Raw genomic sequence first — 18,888 nt, 5'->3', positions numbered from 1 at the left:
ACACTGATCCCTGCGGAACGCCACTAGTCAGAGCCCTCCAATAAGAAAAGCACCCTTCCATTGCTACTCTCTGCCTTCTATGACCTCACCAGTTCTGTATCCACCTTGCCAGCTCACCCCTGATCCCATGTGACTTCACCTTTTGTACCAGTGTGCCATGAGGGACCTTGTCAAAGGCCTTACTGAAGTCCATATAGACAACATCCACTGCCCTACCTGCATCAATCATCTTTGTGACCTCTTCGGAAAACTCTATCAAGTTAGTGAGACACGACCTCCCCTTCACAAAACCATGCTGCCTCTCACTAATATGTCCATTTGCTTCCAAATGGGAGTAGATCCTGCTCGAAGAATTCTCTCCAGTAATTTCCCTACCACTGACGCAAGGCTCACCGGCCTGTAGTTCCCTGGATTATCCTTGCTGCCCTTCTTAAACAAAGGAACAACGCTGGCTATTCTCCAGTCCTCCGGGACATCACCTGAAGACAGTGAGGATCCAAAGATTTCAGAGCCTCAGCAATTTCCTCTCTAGCCTCCTTCAGTATTCTGGGGTAGATCCCATCCCGCCCTGGGGACTTATCTACCTTAATATTTTTGAAGACGTCCAACATCTCGTCTTTTTGGATCTCAATGTGACCCAGGCTATCTACACATCCTTCTCCAGACTCAACATCCACCAATTCCTTCTCTTTGATGAATACTGATGCAAAGTATCTATCAAATCTCCTCTGCACTCTCTCCAATTTGTTCACATCCTTCCATATTGTGGCAATCAGAACTGTACACAATATTCAAGCTGAGGTCTAACTAGTGTCTTGTATAAGTTCAGCATAACCTCCTTGCTCGTGTATGCTATGCCCCTATTAATAAAGCCCAGGATATTATCTACTTTATTAACTGCTCTCTACCTGTCCTGTCACATTCAATGATACATGCACATATACACCCAGGTCCCTCTGCTCTTGCACTCTTTTTAATTATTCTATCCCTTATTTTATATTGTCCATGTTCTTCCTATCAAAATATATCACTCTCCGCATTGAACTTTACTTGCCACCTATCTGCCCACTCCACCAACTCGTCTTTGCCCATTTGAAGTTAGAAACAGTCTTCTTCACAGTTTAAATACTTCCAAGCTTTCCGTCATCAGTCAACTTTGAAATTGTCCCCTTCGCACCAAGATCTAGATCAATAATATATATCAGGAAAAGCATGAGTCCCAATACTGGTCCCTGAGGAACACCACTACAAACCTTCCTCCAGCCAGAAAAATGTCCATTGGCCCTTAATTCTCTTATTTATTCAGCCAATTTTCTTTCTACATTGCTACTGTCCCTTTTACTCCACGAGCTATGACTTTTCCCTTAAGTCTGTTGTATGGCACTGTAATTAATGCCTTCTGAAGGTCCATGCACACCACATCAATGGCATTACCCTCATTGACCCTTTCTATTACCTCCTCAAAAACTCCAGCAAGTTAGTTGAGCACTATTTCCCCTTTAGAAATCCTTGCTGGATTTTCCTAATCAATCCACACTTTTCCATATGATGACTAATTCTATCCCAAATAATAATTCTAAAAGCTTGCCCACCACTGATATTAAACTACTGGCCTGTAATTGCTGGGGCTATCCGGACAACCTTTTTTGAACAAGGGTGTAACTTTTGCAATTCTCCAGTCTTCGGGCAACTCACCTGGGCAGAGAGAAGATTGCAAGATTATGGCCAGCGCCTCTGCAATTTCCATTATTACTTCAATATCTTTGGATCCCATGCATAGAATCCCTACAGTGCAATAGGAGACCATTCAGGCCATCAAGTCTAAACCGACCCTCCGAAAGAGCACTCTACTTCAATGTACGTCAAACCTATTTGCCAGGGACCCATTTTTGCCAACTAGCCATCCTTCGGGACAGACACTGGTCAACTTTCGTGACCCAAGTCGGCCAGCCTTTTTCACATACCTATAATGTGACAGGTGAGCCTGCTTGTTACTCGTGATGTCACTTGCTTTGTTATTATGCTACATTTCTGACAACTTTCGCTGATGATTTAAGATCTCACTGCATCTGTTTAAAAAATTGTAGAGGTTTGTCCTCGAACTCACCATATTTAGACTTCAAATGTCTTTGGAAGAGAGAGTTTTAAACTTTCATTTGCCAGTGCTTCCCTGCATATAACACGCTTGGACTTTGAATTCTGATTTGCAGTGGAACAATTATGAACCCATACCTCAAGTAATCATCTTTATGTTGCTGTGCTCCTGTTTTCAGCTTCTGCTTCATGGGTTTTTCACCAGAGGTCCAAGAGTTCATACCAGCACTGCTGGCAGCTGCAAAATGGAGGAATCTCTCACGTGCACAGAAAATGTGATGTCAGCGCACGGGGCAGGTGACCTACTCTCTGCCGCCACTCTCGGTGGGAGGACTTGGTCCATTTCTGAAAACGAAAACTGACCTGGACAGTGCGCTGACAACAAGAGGAGGCTGTCCACCCCACTGCGCTCAGGGTCTGCACACAGCTTGATCCGGAACGCATGCGTGCGATGCCCGGCAATCTCAAAAGTCCGTTGCTGCTGCCATTTCTAAAGGCCGGTCGCAGCAGTTGGCCATTCCTCCCGCGATCGAGAACGCCGAGACCCTCCCGAACCTGATTTTGAAAACCCCTGCTCCATCCCTGTAACCCAGGCATTGATCATTGCCAATCCACCCAACTTGCACATCTTTGAACTGTGGAAGGAAACCGGAACAGCTGAAGAAAACCCACACAGACATGGGGAGAACGTGCAAACTCCACACAGACAGTCAACCAATGCAGGAATCAAAACTGGGTCCCTGTTGTTGTGAGATAGCAGTGCTAACCACTGTCGCCCTGGTCATGGCACCGTGCCAATTTTCAGTACCAAGTCTATTCAGCACTCCTGATCAATTTTGAACTCTTCTGGGGAAATAAATTCCTCGTCTGTCACCATGTGCTGGGTAACATCTACTTCTTTGGTAAAGACGGATGCAAAGTGAACAAATGGCAGACAAAATTTAGTTCAGAGAAACGTAATGTGATTAATATTGGTGTAAATAATGTAAGAGACAATGTAAAACAAAGCATCCAACTTTAAACGAGGTGCAAAAACAAAGGAACTGGTGCATACGTGCATAAGTCATTGAATCATAGAATCCCTAGTTCAGGTGGTCATTTGGTCCATCGAGTCTGCACCACCCTCTGAGAAAGCACCCTACCTGAGCCCGCTCACCCACCCTATCCACGTAACCCCACCCAACCTGCACATCTTTGATCACGAAGGGGCAAATTAGCATGGTCAATCCACCTAATCTGCACAGAGGAGGAAACCCACGCAGAGATAGGGAGATGGTACAAACTCCACACAGGCAAGTCCGGAATTGAACCCAGGTCCCTGGAGCTGTGTGGTAACCACTGTGCCATGAAAGTTGCAGGACAGGCTGAGAACAGTTAATACAGCACCTTGGCTTTACTAATAGGGGCACCAAGTACAAAAATGACAAAGTTACTTTGGAATACTGGTTTGGCCTCAGGTACTGGGTCCAATTCTGAGCACTGGACTTTAGGAATGATGTGAAGAGAGTGCACAAAATATTCATGAGAAAGGTTCCAGTGATGAGGAACTTCAGTTACTTAGAAGGACTGGAGAAGTTTGGGCTGTTTTCCTTTGAGAAGTGGTGGTCCGGAGGGGGGGGGGGGGGGGGAGGAGGAGGAGGAGGAGGAGGAGGAGGAGGAGGAGGAGGAGGAGGAGGAGGAGGAGGAGGAAATCAATCGAGACATTCAGGAGGGAATTGGATTCTCTGAAAAGGAAGAATGTGCAGGGTGAGAGAGAGAAGGTGGGAGAGTGGCATTGGTGAATTGCTTCACAGAGAAAGCACAGACCATGACTGGCCAAATAGACTCCTCCTGTGTTGTAACCATTCTGTGATTTCTCCACTAATTATCACCATTGTTTTATTCTGTTCTTTTTGGCATAGCCACGTGCTGCTCTGCTCTGTATTTTGTTCCCCAATTGTTTAAAAGCTAGTCAAGCAGTTATTTTTATGCATGAGGACAGAGAAGGCAAAAAAGGAAACTCATTTTAAGTGCGCTTGCAAACTTTTCACGGAGATTCTAATTATTCAGCACTGAATCTCGATCACATAGCAGGCAACAAATTCCAGGAGGGTTACTGCACTCCACAGGAGAACTACACACCAAACCGTGGAAACCATTATGTCTTTGTTACAATTAGAAAGCAAGTTCAAATTTATGCATCATTCACAACATATGAAAGAACTACGACATCAATATTGGATAAACTGAAGTAATTACTTGCTGAATAATTTGATTCAGCAGTGCCTGTAGTATGTAGAAAAGAATAGATACTCAGGATCAAGTTACAGCTTGGAAGCTAATTTAGAAATTCCGAACGCTTTAAACATAGAATAATGGGTATTCATAAGGGGCATCCGCCAATTGAACCACAATTGGTGTTAAAAATCATAACGCAGGTACAATTTTTCTAAATGGTTCTAGATCAGTTGTGCTGACTCCATTTTGGAGGAACGTTCCTGACTGCACTGCTCCACTGACAATTCTACAGCAAATCTGTTGATCACGCAAGAGATGGAAGTGGGGGAGCATTTTTATCTCAAAGAAAACTGCCCAAGCATCTTTTTTGTTGTTACCAGCTTTTTGAAGTCCATCAAACCCAAAATGGTATTCTCAAACTGGCAAGTGATCATGCCAACAAGGGACAAGATTTCCTACTCATTCAGTATGAGCAAGTGGAGAATTTACCCCCAATTACACAAAATTGGGCTGAATTTGAAGGGTCCCTTCATCAATGGGTTCATAGGCAAAGGGGGGTGGGGGAAGAGCCTTAGAATTCCACTCAGACCTGTTCACAATATTAGGTGGAGCAGGCAGCTTGCCTGATCTCGCCCCAACTGAAGGTCTTAAATGGCTAATTATTTCACAGTTGAGGCACTCAACATTGCTGGAGAGTGCATAGAGGAGGGAAATATGACAAATCACCCCCCTCAGACAGGAAGATGGCGGTGGAGGAGCCGCTTTCCACATCAGACATTCTCCACCACACTCCAACCAAGGTTTGCACCTTGTGGGTGCTCTCTCCATCCCCAGCCTCTCCATCAAGACCCGCCCTATGAGACTCGCCACGCGTATCTGGTCCTGGACTCGGGGAGATGGAATCTGGGCACTAGTGGTCGCAGTCCTGGTCATGACTGCCGCTGCTGGGTTACAAAGCTGCCGGCCAACTAGCTCGGAGAACTTCTGCCAGAGTGAGGGAGGGATCAATTTCTGCAGTGATCAGTAGGAATAGTCACACTACTGACGTTTTGGATGGCAGGGTGTGAACATAGGAACACAAGAAATAAGAGTAGGCCATTCAGCCCTCAGCTCGTTCCACCATTCAATGAGATCATAGCTGATCTAAGGGTCTGTGAGGGTTTCCTCCGGGTGCTCCGGTTTCCTCCCATAGTCCATAGATGTGCAGGTTACGTGGACTAGCCATGCTAAATTGCCCCTTAGTATTCAAAAGATTAGGTGGGTTACTGGGTCAGGGTGGAGGTGTGGGCTTAAATAGGGTGCTCTTTCTAAGGCCTGATGCAGACTCGATCAGCTGAATGGCCTCCGTCTGCACTGTAAATTCTATGATTCTAACACCATTTTCCTGCACTATCTCTGTATCCCTTGATGTTTTAAATATGTAAAAATCTATTGAGACTGTTCACGAGTGAGACCAATGACTGAGACTCCACAGCCCTCTGGGGCAGAGGGTACTAAAGATTCATCACCTAGAAATTCCTCCCTATCTCAGTCCTAAGTGGCTTGCCCCTTATTCTGTGACTGTACACCCTGGATCTCAACCCCTCAGTCAAGGGAAACATCCTTATTGCATCTACACTGTCGAGCCCTGTACGAATTCTATATGTTTGAAGGCGATCACCCTCTCCACCCCTCAGATTCTTCTAAACTCCTGAGAATAAGGGCAGTCTATTTAATCTTTCCTTGTCGGCCTATCCCCAGTAATCTTAACCTGCACATCTTTGGACTGTGGGAGGAAACTCACACAGATGCGGGAGAATGTGCAAACGCCACACACTCACTCAAGACTAGAATCAAACCAGAGTCCTGAGCACTGAGGCAGCAGTGCTGACCACTGTGCCACCCTTCTGGGCTGTATTTTTTTTTTATTCAAGAGATGCGGCCTTCGCTGGCTAGACCAGTGTTCATTGCCTATCCCCAATTGCCTTTGAAAGACGATCTTTTTTCTTAATTTTTTATTCAAATCTAAACTGCTCTGTAAATACAAAGCACCTCAATTTGAAGTAATCCAAATGCAATGCTCAGTATTACAAATAGGTAAAACTGCAAGCATGAATGAGGTCCACAGAATTTGACATAAAAGCTGAAAATAGGTTGCACAGAAGGTAAAGGGAAATCAAGATTTGGAGATACAAGCCTGGGTTTTAAAATGCAAATGTTTATAAAAAAGAGAGACAAACAGGGCAGCACGGTGGCGCAGTGGGTTAGCCCTGTTGCCTCACGGCGCCGAGGTCCCAGGTTCGATCCCGGCTCTGGGTCACTGTCCGTGTGGAGTTTGCACATTCTGCCCGTGTCTGCGTGGGTTTCGCTCCCACAACCCAAAAGATGTGCTGGGTAGGTGGATTGGCCACGCTAAATTGCCCCTTAATTGGAAAAAAATGAATTGGGTACTCTAAAATTTTAAAAAAGAGAGACAAAAGTGACAGATAGGAAGAGATGGCAAGAGCAATAAAGGTCTAGCAATTATTCAAGCTATTGAACAGGGAGGAGAGATTTAGGACAGAATCTTCCCTTATCAGGTTCTTTGGTGTCAACTCCATTTTGTGGCTCTCGACCTTGATAGTGCCAGTTAACAGGCTGCCTCTGCAGACCCGCATATCAAGGTAAGGCAGGCAGGATGACTGAAAGGAGTGACACTGGGAGAGGAGGATGTTGTCAATGTAGGTGGGAGACCACAAGGGCACTTCAAGGAGAAGGTGCCCTCTGACTGTTTCATCAATCATTGAGTGAGTGTAGCCACAGCTGTCAAATCCTCAGTATGGCAGGCCAAGGATAGCTGGCAGCTACAGCTGTGGCCACCTAGAACCCCTAGCTCCAAAGAGTTAGGATGAGGGAAAATGAATGAGACCTCGATGGTCACTCCGGCCTGCCATTGTGAGACCACCTCCAGGTACTTGCCTGGGTTCACGGTTCAAGGGGCAGCACGGTAGCATGGTGGTTAGCATAAATGCTTCACAGCTCCAGGGTCCCAGGTTCGGTTCCCGGCTGGGTCAGAGTCTGTGCGGAGTCTGCACGTCCTCCCTGTGTGTGCGTGGATTTCCTCCGGGTGCTCCGGTTTCCTCCCACAGTCCAAAGATGTGCGGGTTAGGTGGATTGGCAATGCTAAATTGCCCGTAGTGTCCTAAAAAGTAAGGTTAAGGGGGGGTTGTTGGGTTACGGGTATAGGGTGGATACGTGGGTTTGAGTAGGGTGATCATTGCTCGGCACAACATCGAGGGCCGAAGGGCCTGTTCTGTGCTGTACTGTTCTATGTTCAGTTTCAGCAGGGGGCTAGTTTGCCACTAGCAAAAATTAATCCTTTATTTGACATTTAATTAGCCGATCTCACAAGATTTGCTGAGGCACAAATGCATCACACAGCTGACTCAACATGAGATTTTGTTTAAGGTCTCACCTCCAAAGGACCACATAATTTTCAAAGAGAGATGGAAATATTGCCTTCGATGACTCAGAGGATCTATATGTAACTAAAAATATTCCATTGCAGCAAAAATGAAGATTATACATTTTTGAACAGTTGCTGAGTCACATCTTTGATATCTATGCTGTGCCATGATATTTGACCACACTAAATTGAGCTTACCTGTGAATCTGCCCATTTTTATGCAGGTAATCAAGTCCCTCCAGTACTTCTTTCAAAATAGTGGCTATAACTGCCTCCTCCAAAACACCATTCTTGTGATCCCCCCTCGCCACAACATGTTTAATGATATCGAGCACAGATCCTGGAATGAGAGAAAAAGCATCAGGACAGAGTTACATTTCATTAAATTCTGAAACCACTAACTTGGCCCGATCCTTATGGAAGTATTTGCGAAGCAACCATTATTTTATTTATTAGCAACTGGGTTACATAACCTATAAGCAATTCTCCTAGCTGCAAAAAATATTAGACACAGCAACCGTAGCTCTGCAAGTGGCTAAATAGCCATGCTGGGTTCAAAATATTCCAGGATGATCAACTTGTAGGAGACAGGACAAGGGGCAACATTGAAAATAAAAGGATAGGATAAAGACAGCAGAAAGGACCCCAGTTTAGAAAATGGACAAAGACATAAATAACTTCCCAGAAATGTAAAAGCATCAAGGGTCTAATGAGAAGGAAGAATTAAGGAAATTAGCATTACTTGAAAAATTATGTCGCAAACGTTAACGGGACTGAAATCCAATAAATTGTCATGGCCTGAATTTACACCCCAGGGTACAAAAGGAGGTGGCCATAGAAATTTTTCGAAGTGATAAGCAATGATTAGTGGGGTCCCGCAGGAATCAGTGCTTGGGCCCCAGCTTATCACAATCTACATCAATGATTTGGATGAATGGGTGGCACAATGGCACAGTGGTTAGCACTGCTGCCTCAGTGCGAGGACCCAGGTTCGATCCAGGCCCCGGGTCACAGTCCGCGTGGAGTTTGCACATTCTCCCCATGCCTGCGTGGGTCCCATTCCCACAACCCAAAAAGATCTGCAGGGTAGGTGAACTGGCCATGCTAAATTGACCCTTAATTGGGGAAAAAAAGAATTGGGTACACTAAAATTAATATTTCCAAATTTGCTGGCAATGCAAAACTTAGTAGAAATAGGAGTGGTGAGCAGGATGTTAAGAAGCTTCAGGGTGATTTAAACCAGTGGAGTGAATTGGCGCAATACATAGCAGATGATGTGTAATGGCGAAGAGAAACAGAATAGCAAGAGTGTTATTTAAATGGTGCTAAATTGGGAAATGTTGATATACAAAGGGACCTGGGTTTCATAATACACTAGTCACTGAAGGCAAGCATGCAGGAACAGCAAGCAGTTGAGAAAGAAAATGGCATGCTGGCCTTCATTGCCAGAGGACCGGAGTACAGGAGCAAGGATGCCTGACTACAGTTGTACAGGCCCTTGACGAGGCCACTTTGGAGGTTGAAAGATATACCTTTCATACGTTCTCCCTGTGCTCGAGTGGGTTTCCCCTGGGTGCTCCTGTTTCCTCCCACAGTCCAAAGTCGTGTAGGTTAGGTGGATTGGCCATGATAAATTGCCCCTTAGTGTCCAAAAAAAGGTTAGATGGGGTTATTGGGTTATGGGGATAGGGTGGAAGTGGGGACTTAAGTGGGTCGATGCAGATTCGTTGGACCGAATGGCCTCCTTCTGCACTGTATGTTCTATGTAGAGGGAGTGCATGGCTCACCAGACCGATTCCTGGGATGGTAGGATATTGGGTTGAATGGGCCTATTCAGTGGAATTTAGAAGAATGGGGGGCCCTAACTGAAATGTATAAAATTCTAACAGGGTTGTCTGGACACAGGGATGGTGTTCCCTCATGCTGTGGGGTCGAAAACAAGGGGTCACAGTCTCAAGATACTGTGTTAAGAACCCCCTTGCTGTTAATTGAGAGTATCCCAAAACACAGAAGGGTAACTTGGAACACCGGTTCTTAGTGATGTATATTTTTAATTTGGTATACGGTGAGAAAAATGTGTGAACCAGGAAATAAATAATCCACTCATTGTGTGAACAATTAATAAATAAAATAAAAATAATTTATTTAATTGTGTGACTTAATAAAGAACATTTATCAACTTAAAAGGACGAAAAATACACACTCTCAACAGTATTACAGGAAATTAGCCCTTGGTTCCAAGTACCTACATTCCCTGAACTGAGACGCCCCTTTGTTCCCAAACAACATCCAATATTATATAACTCTACAAGATAAATCCAGCAAATAGTGACCATGCACAGGTTATGTGGCCCCGTTTGGGAAAAGCAGTCTTTAGTAACAGCAAAGGCAAAATATGCTCAGTTTGGGCTTTTATCTTAACAGGCTGACTGGTTAGCAATAACTTGCTTTCAGGAGACTGTTTCTGCAGCTGGTGGCAGCTCCTTCTGTGTCTGTGTATGTCTATGTCTCAATTTTTCTCCAGTCACTGTAATGGATATGCCATGTTTTCCCCATTGATTTATCCACCCAGTAGAGTCAGTGTTTTACATATACACGCACACACACTGAAATTACCTTTTTTGTACCCTCATTGTTTTCCTCTAGTCATCTAGATAAACACTTGTTTTCTCAACGATATGTTAATTAATTTCTCAATATCCTTTCAGACATCTCACCGTTTATTTTCTTTTATCCCAATTTCATTTTTTAATGTTAATTTTACCTAATTTTTATCCATGGGATAGACCATTTAAGACCGAGATTAGGAGAAATTTCTTCACTAAAAGTAGTGACCTGTGGAATTTTCTACCCCAGAAGTATATATATTAATGATTTGGACGAAGGTACTAAATGCAGCATTGTGACTTCACGGCGCCAGTGTCCCAGGTTCAATTCCCTGCTGGATCACTGTCTGCACGCTCTCCCCGTGTCCGCGTGGGTTTCCTCCAGGTGCTCCGGGTTCTTCCCACAGTCCAAAGACATGCAGGTTAGGTGGATTGGCCATGCTAAATTGCCCCTTAGTGTTCAGAAAAAAGGTTAGATGGGGTTATTGGGTGGAAGTGAAGGCTTAAGTGGGTCGGTGCAGACTCAATGGGCCAAATGGCCTCCTTCTGCACTATGTTCTATGTCTTTGTCTATATCATTATCTCCAAATTTGCAGATGATACAAAGTTGGGTGGGTGGGTGAGCTGTGAGGAGGATGCACAGATGCTTCAGCAGGATTTGAACAGGCTGTGTGAGTGGGCATATGCATGCCAGATGCCGTATAATGTGGATAGATGTGAGGTTATCCGATTTTGTAGCAAAATCAGACGGCAGATTATTATTTGAATGGGTGTAAACAGAGAGGTGGATACTCAAGTGAGACCCAAAAGTGACCTCGTGCATCAGTTGCTGAAAGCAAGAACGCACTACAACCGGCAGTAAAGTAGGCAAATGGCATGTGGCCTTTATAGTGAGAGGATTTGAGTATATGAATAGGGATAAAAGCAAATTACTGCAGGTGCTGGCATTTGAATCAAAAACAGAAAATACTGGACAATCTCAGCAGATCTGACAGCGCTAATGTCGAGTCTGGATGATCCTTTGTCAAAGCTGACAATGACCATACAAATATTTATGTCCTACTCAACCCTTTTCACATATTTTACAGAATTCTTCGAGCACAGAAGATGGCTCTCCAAAAGGAGCAATTCACAGAGTGCCACTCCCTGCCTCCTCCCTGTATAGCCCTGCCCATTCTTCCTTTTCAATAATAATCCAATCTCCTCTTGAATGTCTCGACTAAAATGGTCTCCACCATACACTCAGGCAGCACATTGCAGATCCCAACCACGCACTGAAAATGTTCATGTCTCCTTTGCTTCTTTTGCCAATTTCCTTATTTTGTGCCCTCTCATTATTGATCTTTCCACCAATGGGAAGGGTTTTTCCCTATTTACCAAGTCCAGATTCCTATGATTTCAAATGTCCAACAAATCCTTTAATCTTCTCTTCTTCAAAGAGAACAAGCCCAACTTCTCGAATCTACCCAGGTAACTGAACTTCCTCAGCCCATGAACTGCCTTTCCTCATCCCATGAACTGACCTGCATAAGGAGGACGAGTTGCATGAATAAACTGGAGGGGCATAAATATCCTGGCCACAAGGTTTGCTAGTGTCACGCGGGAGGATGGCAGGGGGGGGGGGTGGTCAGAAGGAGTAATAGGTCAGAAGGTGAAAAAATTGAGGGAGAACTAGGAAATAGAGCCACTATGGCTCTGACAAAGAGCAGACAGGGAGATGTTGCTGAAAACAGAGGGACCGTGGCCTGAAGTGCATATGTTTTAATGCAAGAAGTATAACAGGTAAGGCAGATGAACTTAGAGCTTGGATTAGTACTTGGAACTATGATGTTGTTGCCATTACAGAGACCTTGTTGAGGGAAGGACAGGATTGGCAGCTAAACATTCCAGGATTTAGATGTTTCAGGCGAGATAGAGGGGGATGTAAAAGAGGTGGAGGAGTTGCGCCAGTGATTAGGGAGAATATCACAGCTGTACTGCGGGAGGACACCTCAGAGGGCAGCCAGGCTATATGGGTAGAGATCAGAAATAAGAAGGGTGCAGTCACAATGTTGGGGGGTTTACTTCAGGCCTCCAACAGCCAGTGGGAGATAGAGGAGCAGATAGGTAGACAGATTTTGGAAAGGAGTATAAGCAACAGGGTTATTGTGATGGGAGACTTTAACTATCCCAATATCGACTGGGGCTCACTTAGTGCTAGGGGCTTGGACGGGGCAGAGTTTGTAAGGAGCATCCAGGAGGGCTTCTTAAAACAATATGTAGATAGTCCAACTAGGGAAGGGGCTGTACTGGACCTGGTATTGGGGAATGAGCCCAATCAGGTGGTAGAAGTTTCAGTAGGGGAGCACTTCGGGAACAGTGACCACAATTCAGTAAGTTTTGAAGTGCTGGTGGACAAGGATAAGAGTGGTCCTAGGGTGAATATGCTAAATTGGGGGATGGCTAATTATAGCAATATTAGGCGGGAACTGAAGAACCTAGATTGGGGGCTGATGTTTGAGTGTAAATCAACATCTGACATGTGGGAGGCATTCAAATAGCAGTTGAAAGGAATTCAGGACTGGCATGCCCCTGTGAGGAAGAAGGATATATATGGCAAATTTCAGGAACCTTGGATAACGAGAGATATTCATCAAAAAGAAAAAGGAGGCATGTGTCAGGGCTCGAAGACTGGGAACAGACAAAGCCTGTGTGGAATATAAAGAAAGTAGGAAGGAACTTAAGCAAGGAGTCAGGAGTGCTAAAAGGGGTCAAGCAAAGTAATTGGCAAATAGGGTTAAGGAAAACCCCAAGACTTTTTACACGTACATAAAAAGCAAGAGGGTAGCCAGGGAAAGGGTTGGCCCACTGAAGGACAGGGGAGGGAATCTATGTGTGGAGCCGAGGAAATGGGCGAGGTACTAAATGAATACTTTGCATCGGTATTCACCAAAGAGAAGGAATTGGTGATTGTGGAGTCTGGAGAACGGTGTGCTGGGTCACATTGAGATCCAAAAAGACAAGGTGTTGGGCGTCTTGAAAAATATTAAGGTGGATAGGTCCACGCGGCGTGATGGGATTTACTCCAGAATACAGAAGGTGGCAAGAGAGGAAATTGCTGAGGCCTTGACAGAAATCTTTGGATCCTCACTGTCTTCAGGTGATGTCCTGGAGGACTGGAGAATAGCCAGTGTTGTTCCTTTGTTTAAGGGCAGCAAGGATAATCCAGGGAACTACAGGCCGGTGAGACTTACTTCAGTGGTAGGGAAATTACAGGAGAGAATTCTTCAAGACAGGATCTACTCCCATCTGGAAGCAAGTGGTCGTATTAGCGAGAGGCAGCACGGTTTTGTGAAGGGGAGGTCATGTCTCACTAACTTGATAGAGTTTTTTGAAGAGGTCACAAAGATGATTGATGCAGGTAGGGAAGTGGATGTTGTCTATATGGACTTCAGGAAGGCCTTTGACAAGGTCCCTCATGGCAGGTTGATACAAAAGGTGAAGTCACACGGGATCAGAGGTGAGCTGGCAAGATGGATACAGAACTGGCTAAGTCTTGGAAGGCAGAGAGTAGCAATGGAAGGGTACTTTTCTGATTGGAGGGCTCTGACTAGTGGTGTTCCGCAGGGATCAGTGTTGGGACCTTTGCTGTTTGTAGTATATATAAACGATTTGGAGGAAAATATAACTGGTCTGATTAGTAAGTTTGCGGACGACACAAAGGTTGGTGGAATTGCAGATAGCGATGAGGACTGTCAGAGGATACAGCAGGATTTAGATAGTTTGGAGACTTGGGCGAAGGGATGGCAGATGGAATTTAATCCTGACAAATGTGAGGTAATGCATTTGGAAGGTCTAATAAAGGTAGGGAATATACAGTGAATGGTAGAACCCTCAAGAGTATTGACAGTCAGAGAGATCTTGGGTGTACAGGTCCAGAGGTCACTGAAAGGTACAACACAGGTGGAGAAGGTAGTCAGGAAGGCATACAGCATGCTTGCCAGCATTGGCCGGGGCATTGAGTATAAAAATTGGCAAGTCAAGTTAGGCTTATGCAGAAAGTAAGGAGGCATGGAATAGTGGGAAATTTGGCCAGTTGGATAACGAACTGGCTAACCGATAGAGGTCAGAGAGTGATGGTGGATGGCAAATGTTCAGCCTGGAGCCCAGTTACTAGTGGCGTACCGCAGGGGTCAGTTCTGGGTCCTCTGCTGTTTGTGATTTTCATTAATGACTTGGATGAGGGAGTTGAAGGGTGGGTCAGTAAACTTGCAGACGATACGAAGATTGGTGGAGTTGTGGATAGTGAGGAGGGCTGTTGTCGCCTGCAAAGAGACGTAGATAGAATGCAGAGCTGGGGTGAGAAGTGGCAGATGGAGTTTAACCCTGAAAATTGTGAGGTTGTCCATTTTGGAAGAACAAATATGAAAGCGGAATACAGGGTTAACAGTAGGGTTCTTGCCATCTTGGGGTCTATGTTCGTAGATCTTTGAAAGTTGCCACTCAAGTGGATAGAGCTGTGAAGAAGGCCTATGGTGTGCTAGCGTTCATTAGCAGAGGGATTGAATTTAAGAGTTATGAGGTGATGATGCAGCTGTACAAAGCCTTGTTAAGGCCACATTGGGAGTACTGTGTGCAGTTCTGGTAGCCTCATTTTAGGAAGGATGTGGAAGCTTTGGAAAAGGTGCAAAGGAGGTTTATCAGGATGTTGCCTGGAATGGAGAGTAGGTCTTACGAGGAAAGGTTGAGGGTGCTAGGCCTTTTCTCATTAGAACGGAGAAGGATGAGGGGCAACTTGATAGAGGTTTATAAGATGATCAAGGGAATAGATAGAGTAGACAGACAGAGACTTTTCCCCCGGGTGAAACAAACCATTACAAGGGGACATAAATTTAAGGTGAATGGTGGAAGATATGGGGGGATGTCAGAGGTAGGTTCTTTACCCAGAGAGTAGTGGGGGCATGGAATGCACTGCCTGTGGAAGTAGTTGAGTCGGAAACATTAGGGACCTTCAAGCGGCTATTGGATAGGTACATGGATTACGGCAGAATGATGGGGTGTAGATTAATCTGTTCTTAATCTAGGACAAAAGTTTGGCACAACATCGTGGGCCGAAGGGCCTGTTCTGTGCTGTATTTTTCTAATTTCTATGTTGCAGCTGTATAGAACCTTAGTTAGGCCATACTTGGACTATAGTGTTCAATTCTGGTCGCCACACTACCAGAAGGATGTGGAGGCTTTAGAGAGGGTGCAGAAGAGATTTACCAGGATATTGCCTGGTATAGAGGGCATTAGCTACGAGGAGCGGTTGAATAAACTCTGTTTGTTCTCACTGGAATGACGGAGGTTGAGGGGCGACCTGATAGAGGTCTATAAAATTATATGGGGCATAGACAGAATGGATAGTCAGAGACTTTTTCCCAGGGTAGAGGGGTCAATTACTCAGGGGCATAGGTTTAAGGTGCGAGGGGCAAGGTTTAGAGGAGATGGACGAGGCAAGTCTTTTTACACAGAGGGTAGTGGGTGCCTGGAACTCGCTGCCGGAGGTGGTGGTGGAAGCAGAGATGATAGTGACGCTTAAGGGGCATCTTGACAAATACATGAATAGGATGGGAATAGAGCGATATGGACCGTAGAAGTGTAGAAGATTTTAGTTTAGACGAGCAGCATGGTCGGCTCAGACTTGGAGGGTCAAAGGGCCTGTTTCTGTGCTGTACTTTTCTTTGTTCTTTGAATTTGATACCATACTTGACTTCCTTCGCTAGCCATGGAGGGTACGTTCATCTTGTAGTCTCCTCAATGGATCTATTAAGTGAAGTCTAAACAAACAAGGGTCATATATACAAGATAGTCACAAATACATTCAATAAGGAATTCAGAAGAAACTTATTTGCCCAAGGAGTGATTAGCATGTGTAACTTACTACTACGTGGAGTAGTTGAGGCAAATAGCATTGACGTACTTAAAAGTAAACTAGATAAATATAACTCATCAAAATTTATTCCCTGCTCTCTTAAATGTATGTCTAGTTTCCCCATAAAACATCTATAACATTCACTTCAACCAGTCTGCAGCAGTAACTTCCACATTCTTACCACTCATTGGGTCAAGAAGTTTCTTCTAAGTTCCCTATTGGGATTTCTTGGTAACTATTTTATATTTGTGGCATCCGATATGTTCTTCCCCACAAGAGAAAATGTTTGTCTCTGTGCTATCGAACCTTTGTAATTTTAAGATCTCTATTAGGTCACCTAAAGTAACAAGATCATTTGAGACTTCACAAGGTGGACAACATGGTTTTGTGAAGGGGAGGTCAAGACTCACTGATTTGAGTTTTCTGAGGAAGTGCCAAAGGCGATTGAGGACGGTAAGGCAGTGAATGTTGTCTACATGGACTTCAGTAAGGCCTTTGACAAGGTCCCTCATGGCAGACTGATACAAAAGGTGAAGTCACACGGGATCAGGGGTGAGCTGGCAAGATGGATACAGAACTGGCTAGGTCATGGAAGGCAGAGTAGCAGCAATGGAAGGCTGCTTTTCTGAAAAAAGGGCTGTGACCTTTGCCATTTGTAGTATATATAAAGGATTTGGAGGAAAATGTAACTGGTCTGATTAGTAGGAATTGCGGATAGCAATGAGAACTGTCAGACGATATAGATCGGTTGGAAATTTGGGCGGAGAGGTGGCAGGTGGAGTTTAATATGGACAAATGTGAGGTAATGCATTTTGCAAGGTCTAATCGTGGTGGGAAATATATAGTAAATGGCAGAACCCTTGAGAGTACTGACAGGCAGAGGGATCTGGGTCCACAGTTACTGAAAGTAGCACCACAGGTGGAGAAGGTAGTCAAGAAAGCATGTGGTATGGTTGCCTTCATCGACTGGGGCGTGGAGTATAAAAACTGGCAAGTCACCCTGCAGCTGTACAGAACCTTAGTTAGGCCACACTGGTTCAATTCTGGTTGCCACACTTCCAGAAGGACGTGGAGGCTTTGGAGAGGGTACAGAAGAGGATCACCATCGTTATGTGGAGAGGTTTGATAACTTCTCGTTCCAGTGGGAGCAAATTGAGTTTAAGTGGCGACCTGATAGAAGTCTACAAAATTCTGAGCGGCATGGACAAAGTGGCTTGTCAGAAGCTTTTTCGCATGATGGAAGAGTCAATTATTAGTGGACATAGGTTTAAGGTGCAAGGGGTAAAGTTTAGAGGAGATGTGCGAGGGAAGTTTTTAAAAAAAAAGACAGATGGTAGTGGGTGCCTGGAACTCGCTGCTGGAGGTGGTGGAAGCAGGTACGATAGTGTCACTTCAAGAGTCCTGATAAATACATGAATGGGATGAGAATAGAGGAATACGGGCCCCAGAAGGGTGTACGGTTTTAGGTTAGACGGGCAGCATGATCGGCGCAGGCTTGGAGAGCTTAAGAGCCTGGTCCTGTGCTGTACTTTTCTTTGTTCTTTGATTGATAAATATATTTTCCGCAATCTATACCAGTAATTAAAGGGTGGTTTTGGTGCGTTCCTCCAACAACGCAGATCTATTGAAGCAGCCCAACATTGCAAATTTTGAATAAACCTAGCTCAACAGAGACAGGAGATTGAAGGCAGAGCAAACACTCACCACCACTGAGTAACTTCATCACCAACCACAGTTCATCCTTTACCACAAACGAGGTATAATATGACACTATGTTCCGGTGATGGCACTGGCTCATTGCTTGAATTTCTTTCTGTTGAGAAAGAGAGAATGGGCTTTCCATTAGATCGACAACATTTTCCGAAAGAAACAACTTCCTACAAATTATATGAAAAGTAATCATCACCGACTTTTGAGGTATTACAAAGTATTTTTGTGGGATAATGTGTTAACATTAAAAGTTACTACCTTTCAACTTAAAACTTGAAAATGAGACATTTTGGCCCTAAAAATAAGATATTTCACCATAATAATTATTCCAATCCATACCTTATGGAAAAACTAGTCTCGGGCATACTTTCTACCAAGAACCTTACTTCTGGTTGTCACCATTTATTGTCACATTGTCAACATTTTTATAGGTTCATATTTCTGCTATGTCAACTGTCACATTATACTTGCAGGCTCTGACCACTAGATGGCGCAATGGAATGCATTCACAAGTCTCTTTGGAACTTACTAATGAACGGTCAACAATCTGAAATGCTAGCAACATTTATTTAATTTATTTATTGTAACGTGTACAGAGGTACAGTGAAAAGTACTGTTTTGCGTCCAGTCCAGACAGATCGCCCCATACATGGATACGTAGAACATACTAAAAATAAGTTATAACGGATGGAGCAGGAGGACCTGTAGGGGAGAGCTTGCAGAGTCGCCACACTTTGCCGCATTTCTGAATTCAAGTGCTAATGAAGAAGTTTCACACAAGCAGGTATGACACCACCATTGTAGGAGAGTGGTTTGTTGAGGCATTATAAGTGCATCTCCACTCATGCTACAGATTTTGAACAAATTGGGCACTTGAAACCGCTGTGTCTGTTGAAGCAGCATGGCGCCAGGTGAAGTGGCAGTAAGTTGGACAGTGATGTCGC

At 44.5% G+C, this 18,888-nt stretch overlaps 1 protein-coding gene across 2 annotated transcripts in view; it reads right to left on the bottom strand.

The window, feature by feature from the left end:
* Window positions 1–18,888, bottom strand: part of oxsr1b (oxidative stress responsive kinase 1b) — a 271,259-nt gene that overhangs the window by 161,316 nt on the left and 91,055 nt on the right. For both annotated transcript variants that reach the window (XM_038808848.1, XM_038808847.1), the window contains 2 exons: window positions 17,939–18,047; window positions 7,934–8,075 (listed from right to left, as the gene is read on the bottom strand). In XM_038808848.1, the coding sequence (XP_038664776.1) occupies window positions 7,934–8,075; window positions 17,939–18,047 (251 nt within the window). The remainder of the gene's footprint in view (window positions 1–7,933; window positions 8,076–17,938; window positions 18,048–18,888) is intronic.

Source organism: Scyliorhinus canicula, chromosome 10 (assembly GCF_902713615.1).
Source record: "Scyliorhinus canicula chromosome 10, sScyCan1.1, whole genome shotgun sequence".
Taxonomy (NCBI): Eukaryota; Metazoa; Chordata; class Chondrichthyes; order Carcharhiniformes; family Scyliorhinidae; genus Scyliorhinus; species Scyliorhinus canicula.
This window is presented reverse-complemented; position numbering and strand designations above follow the sequence as displayed.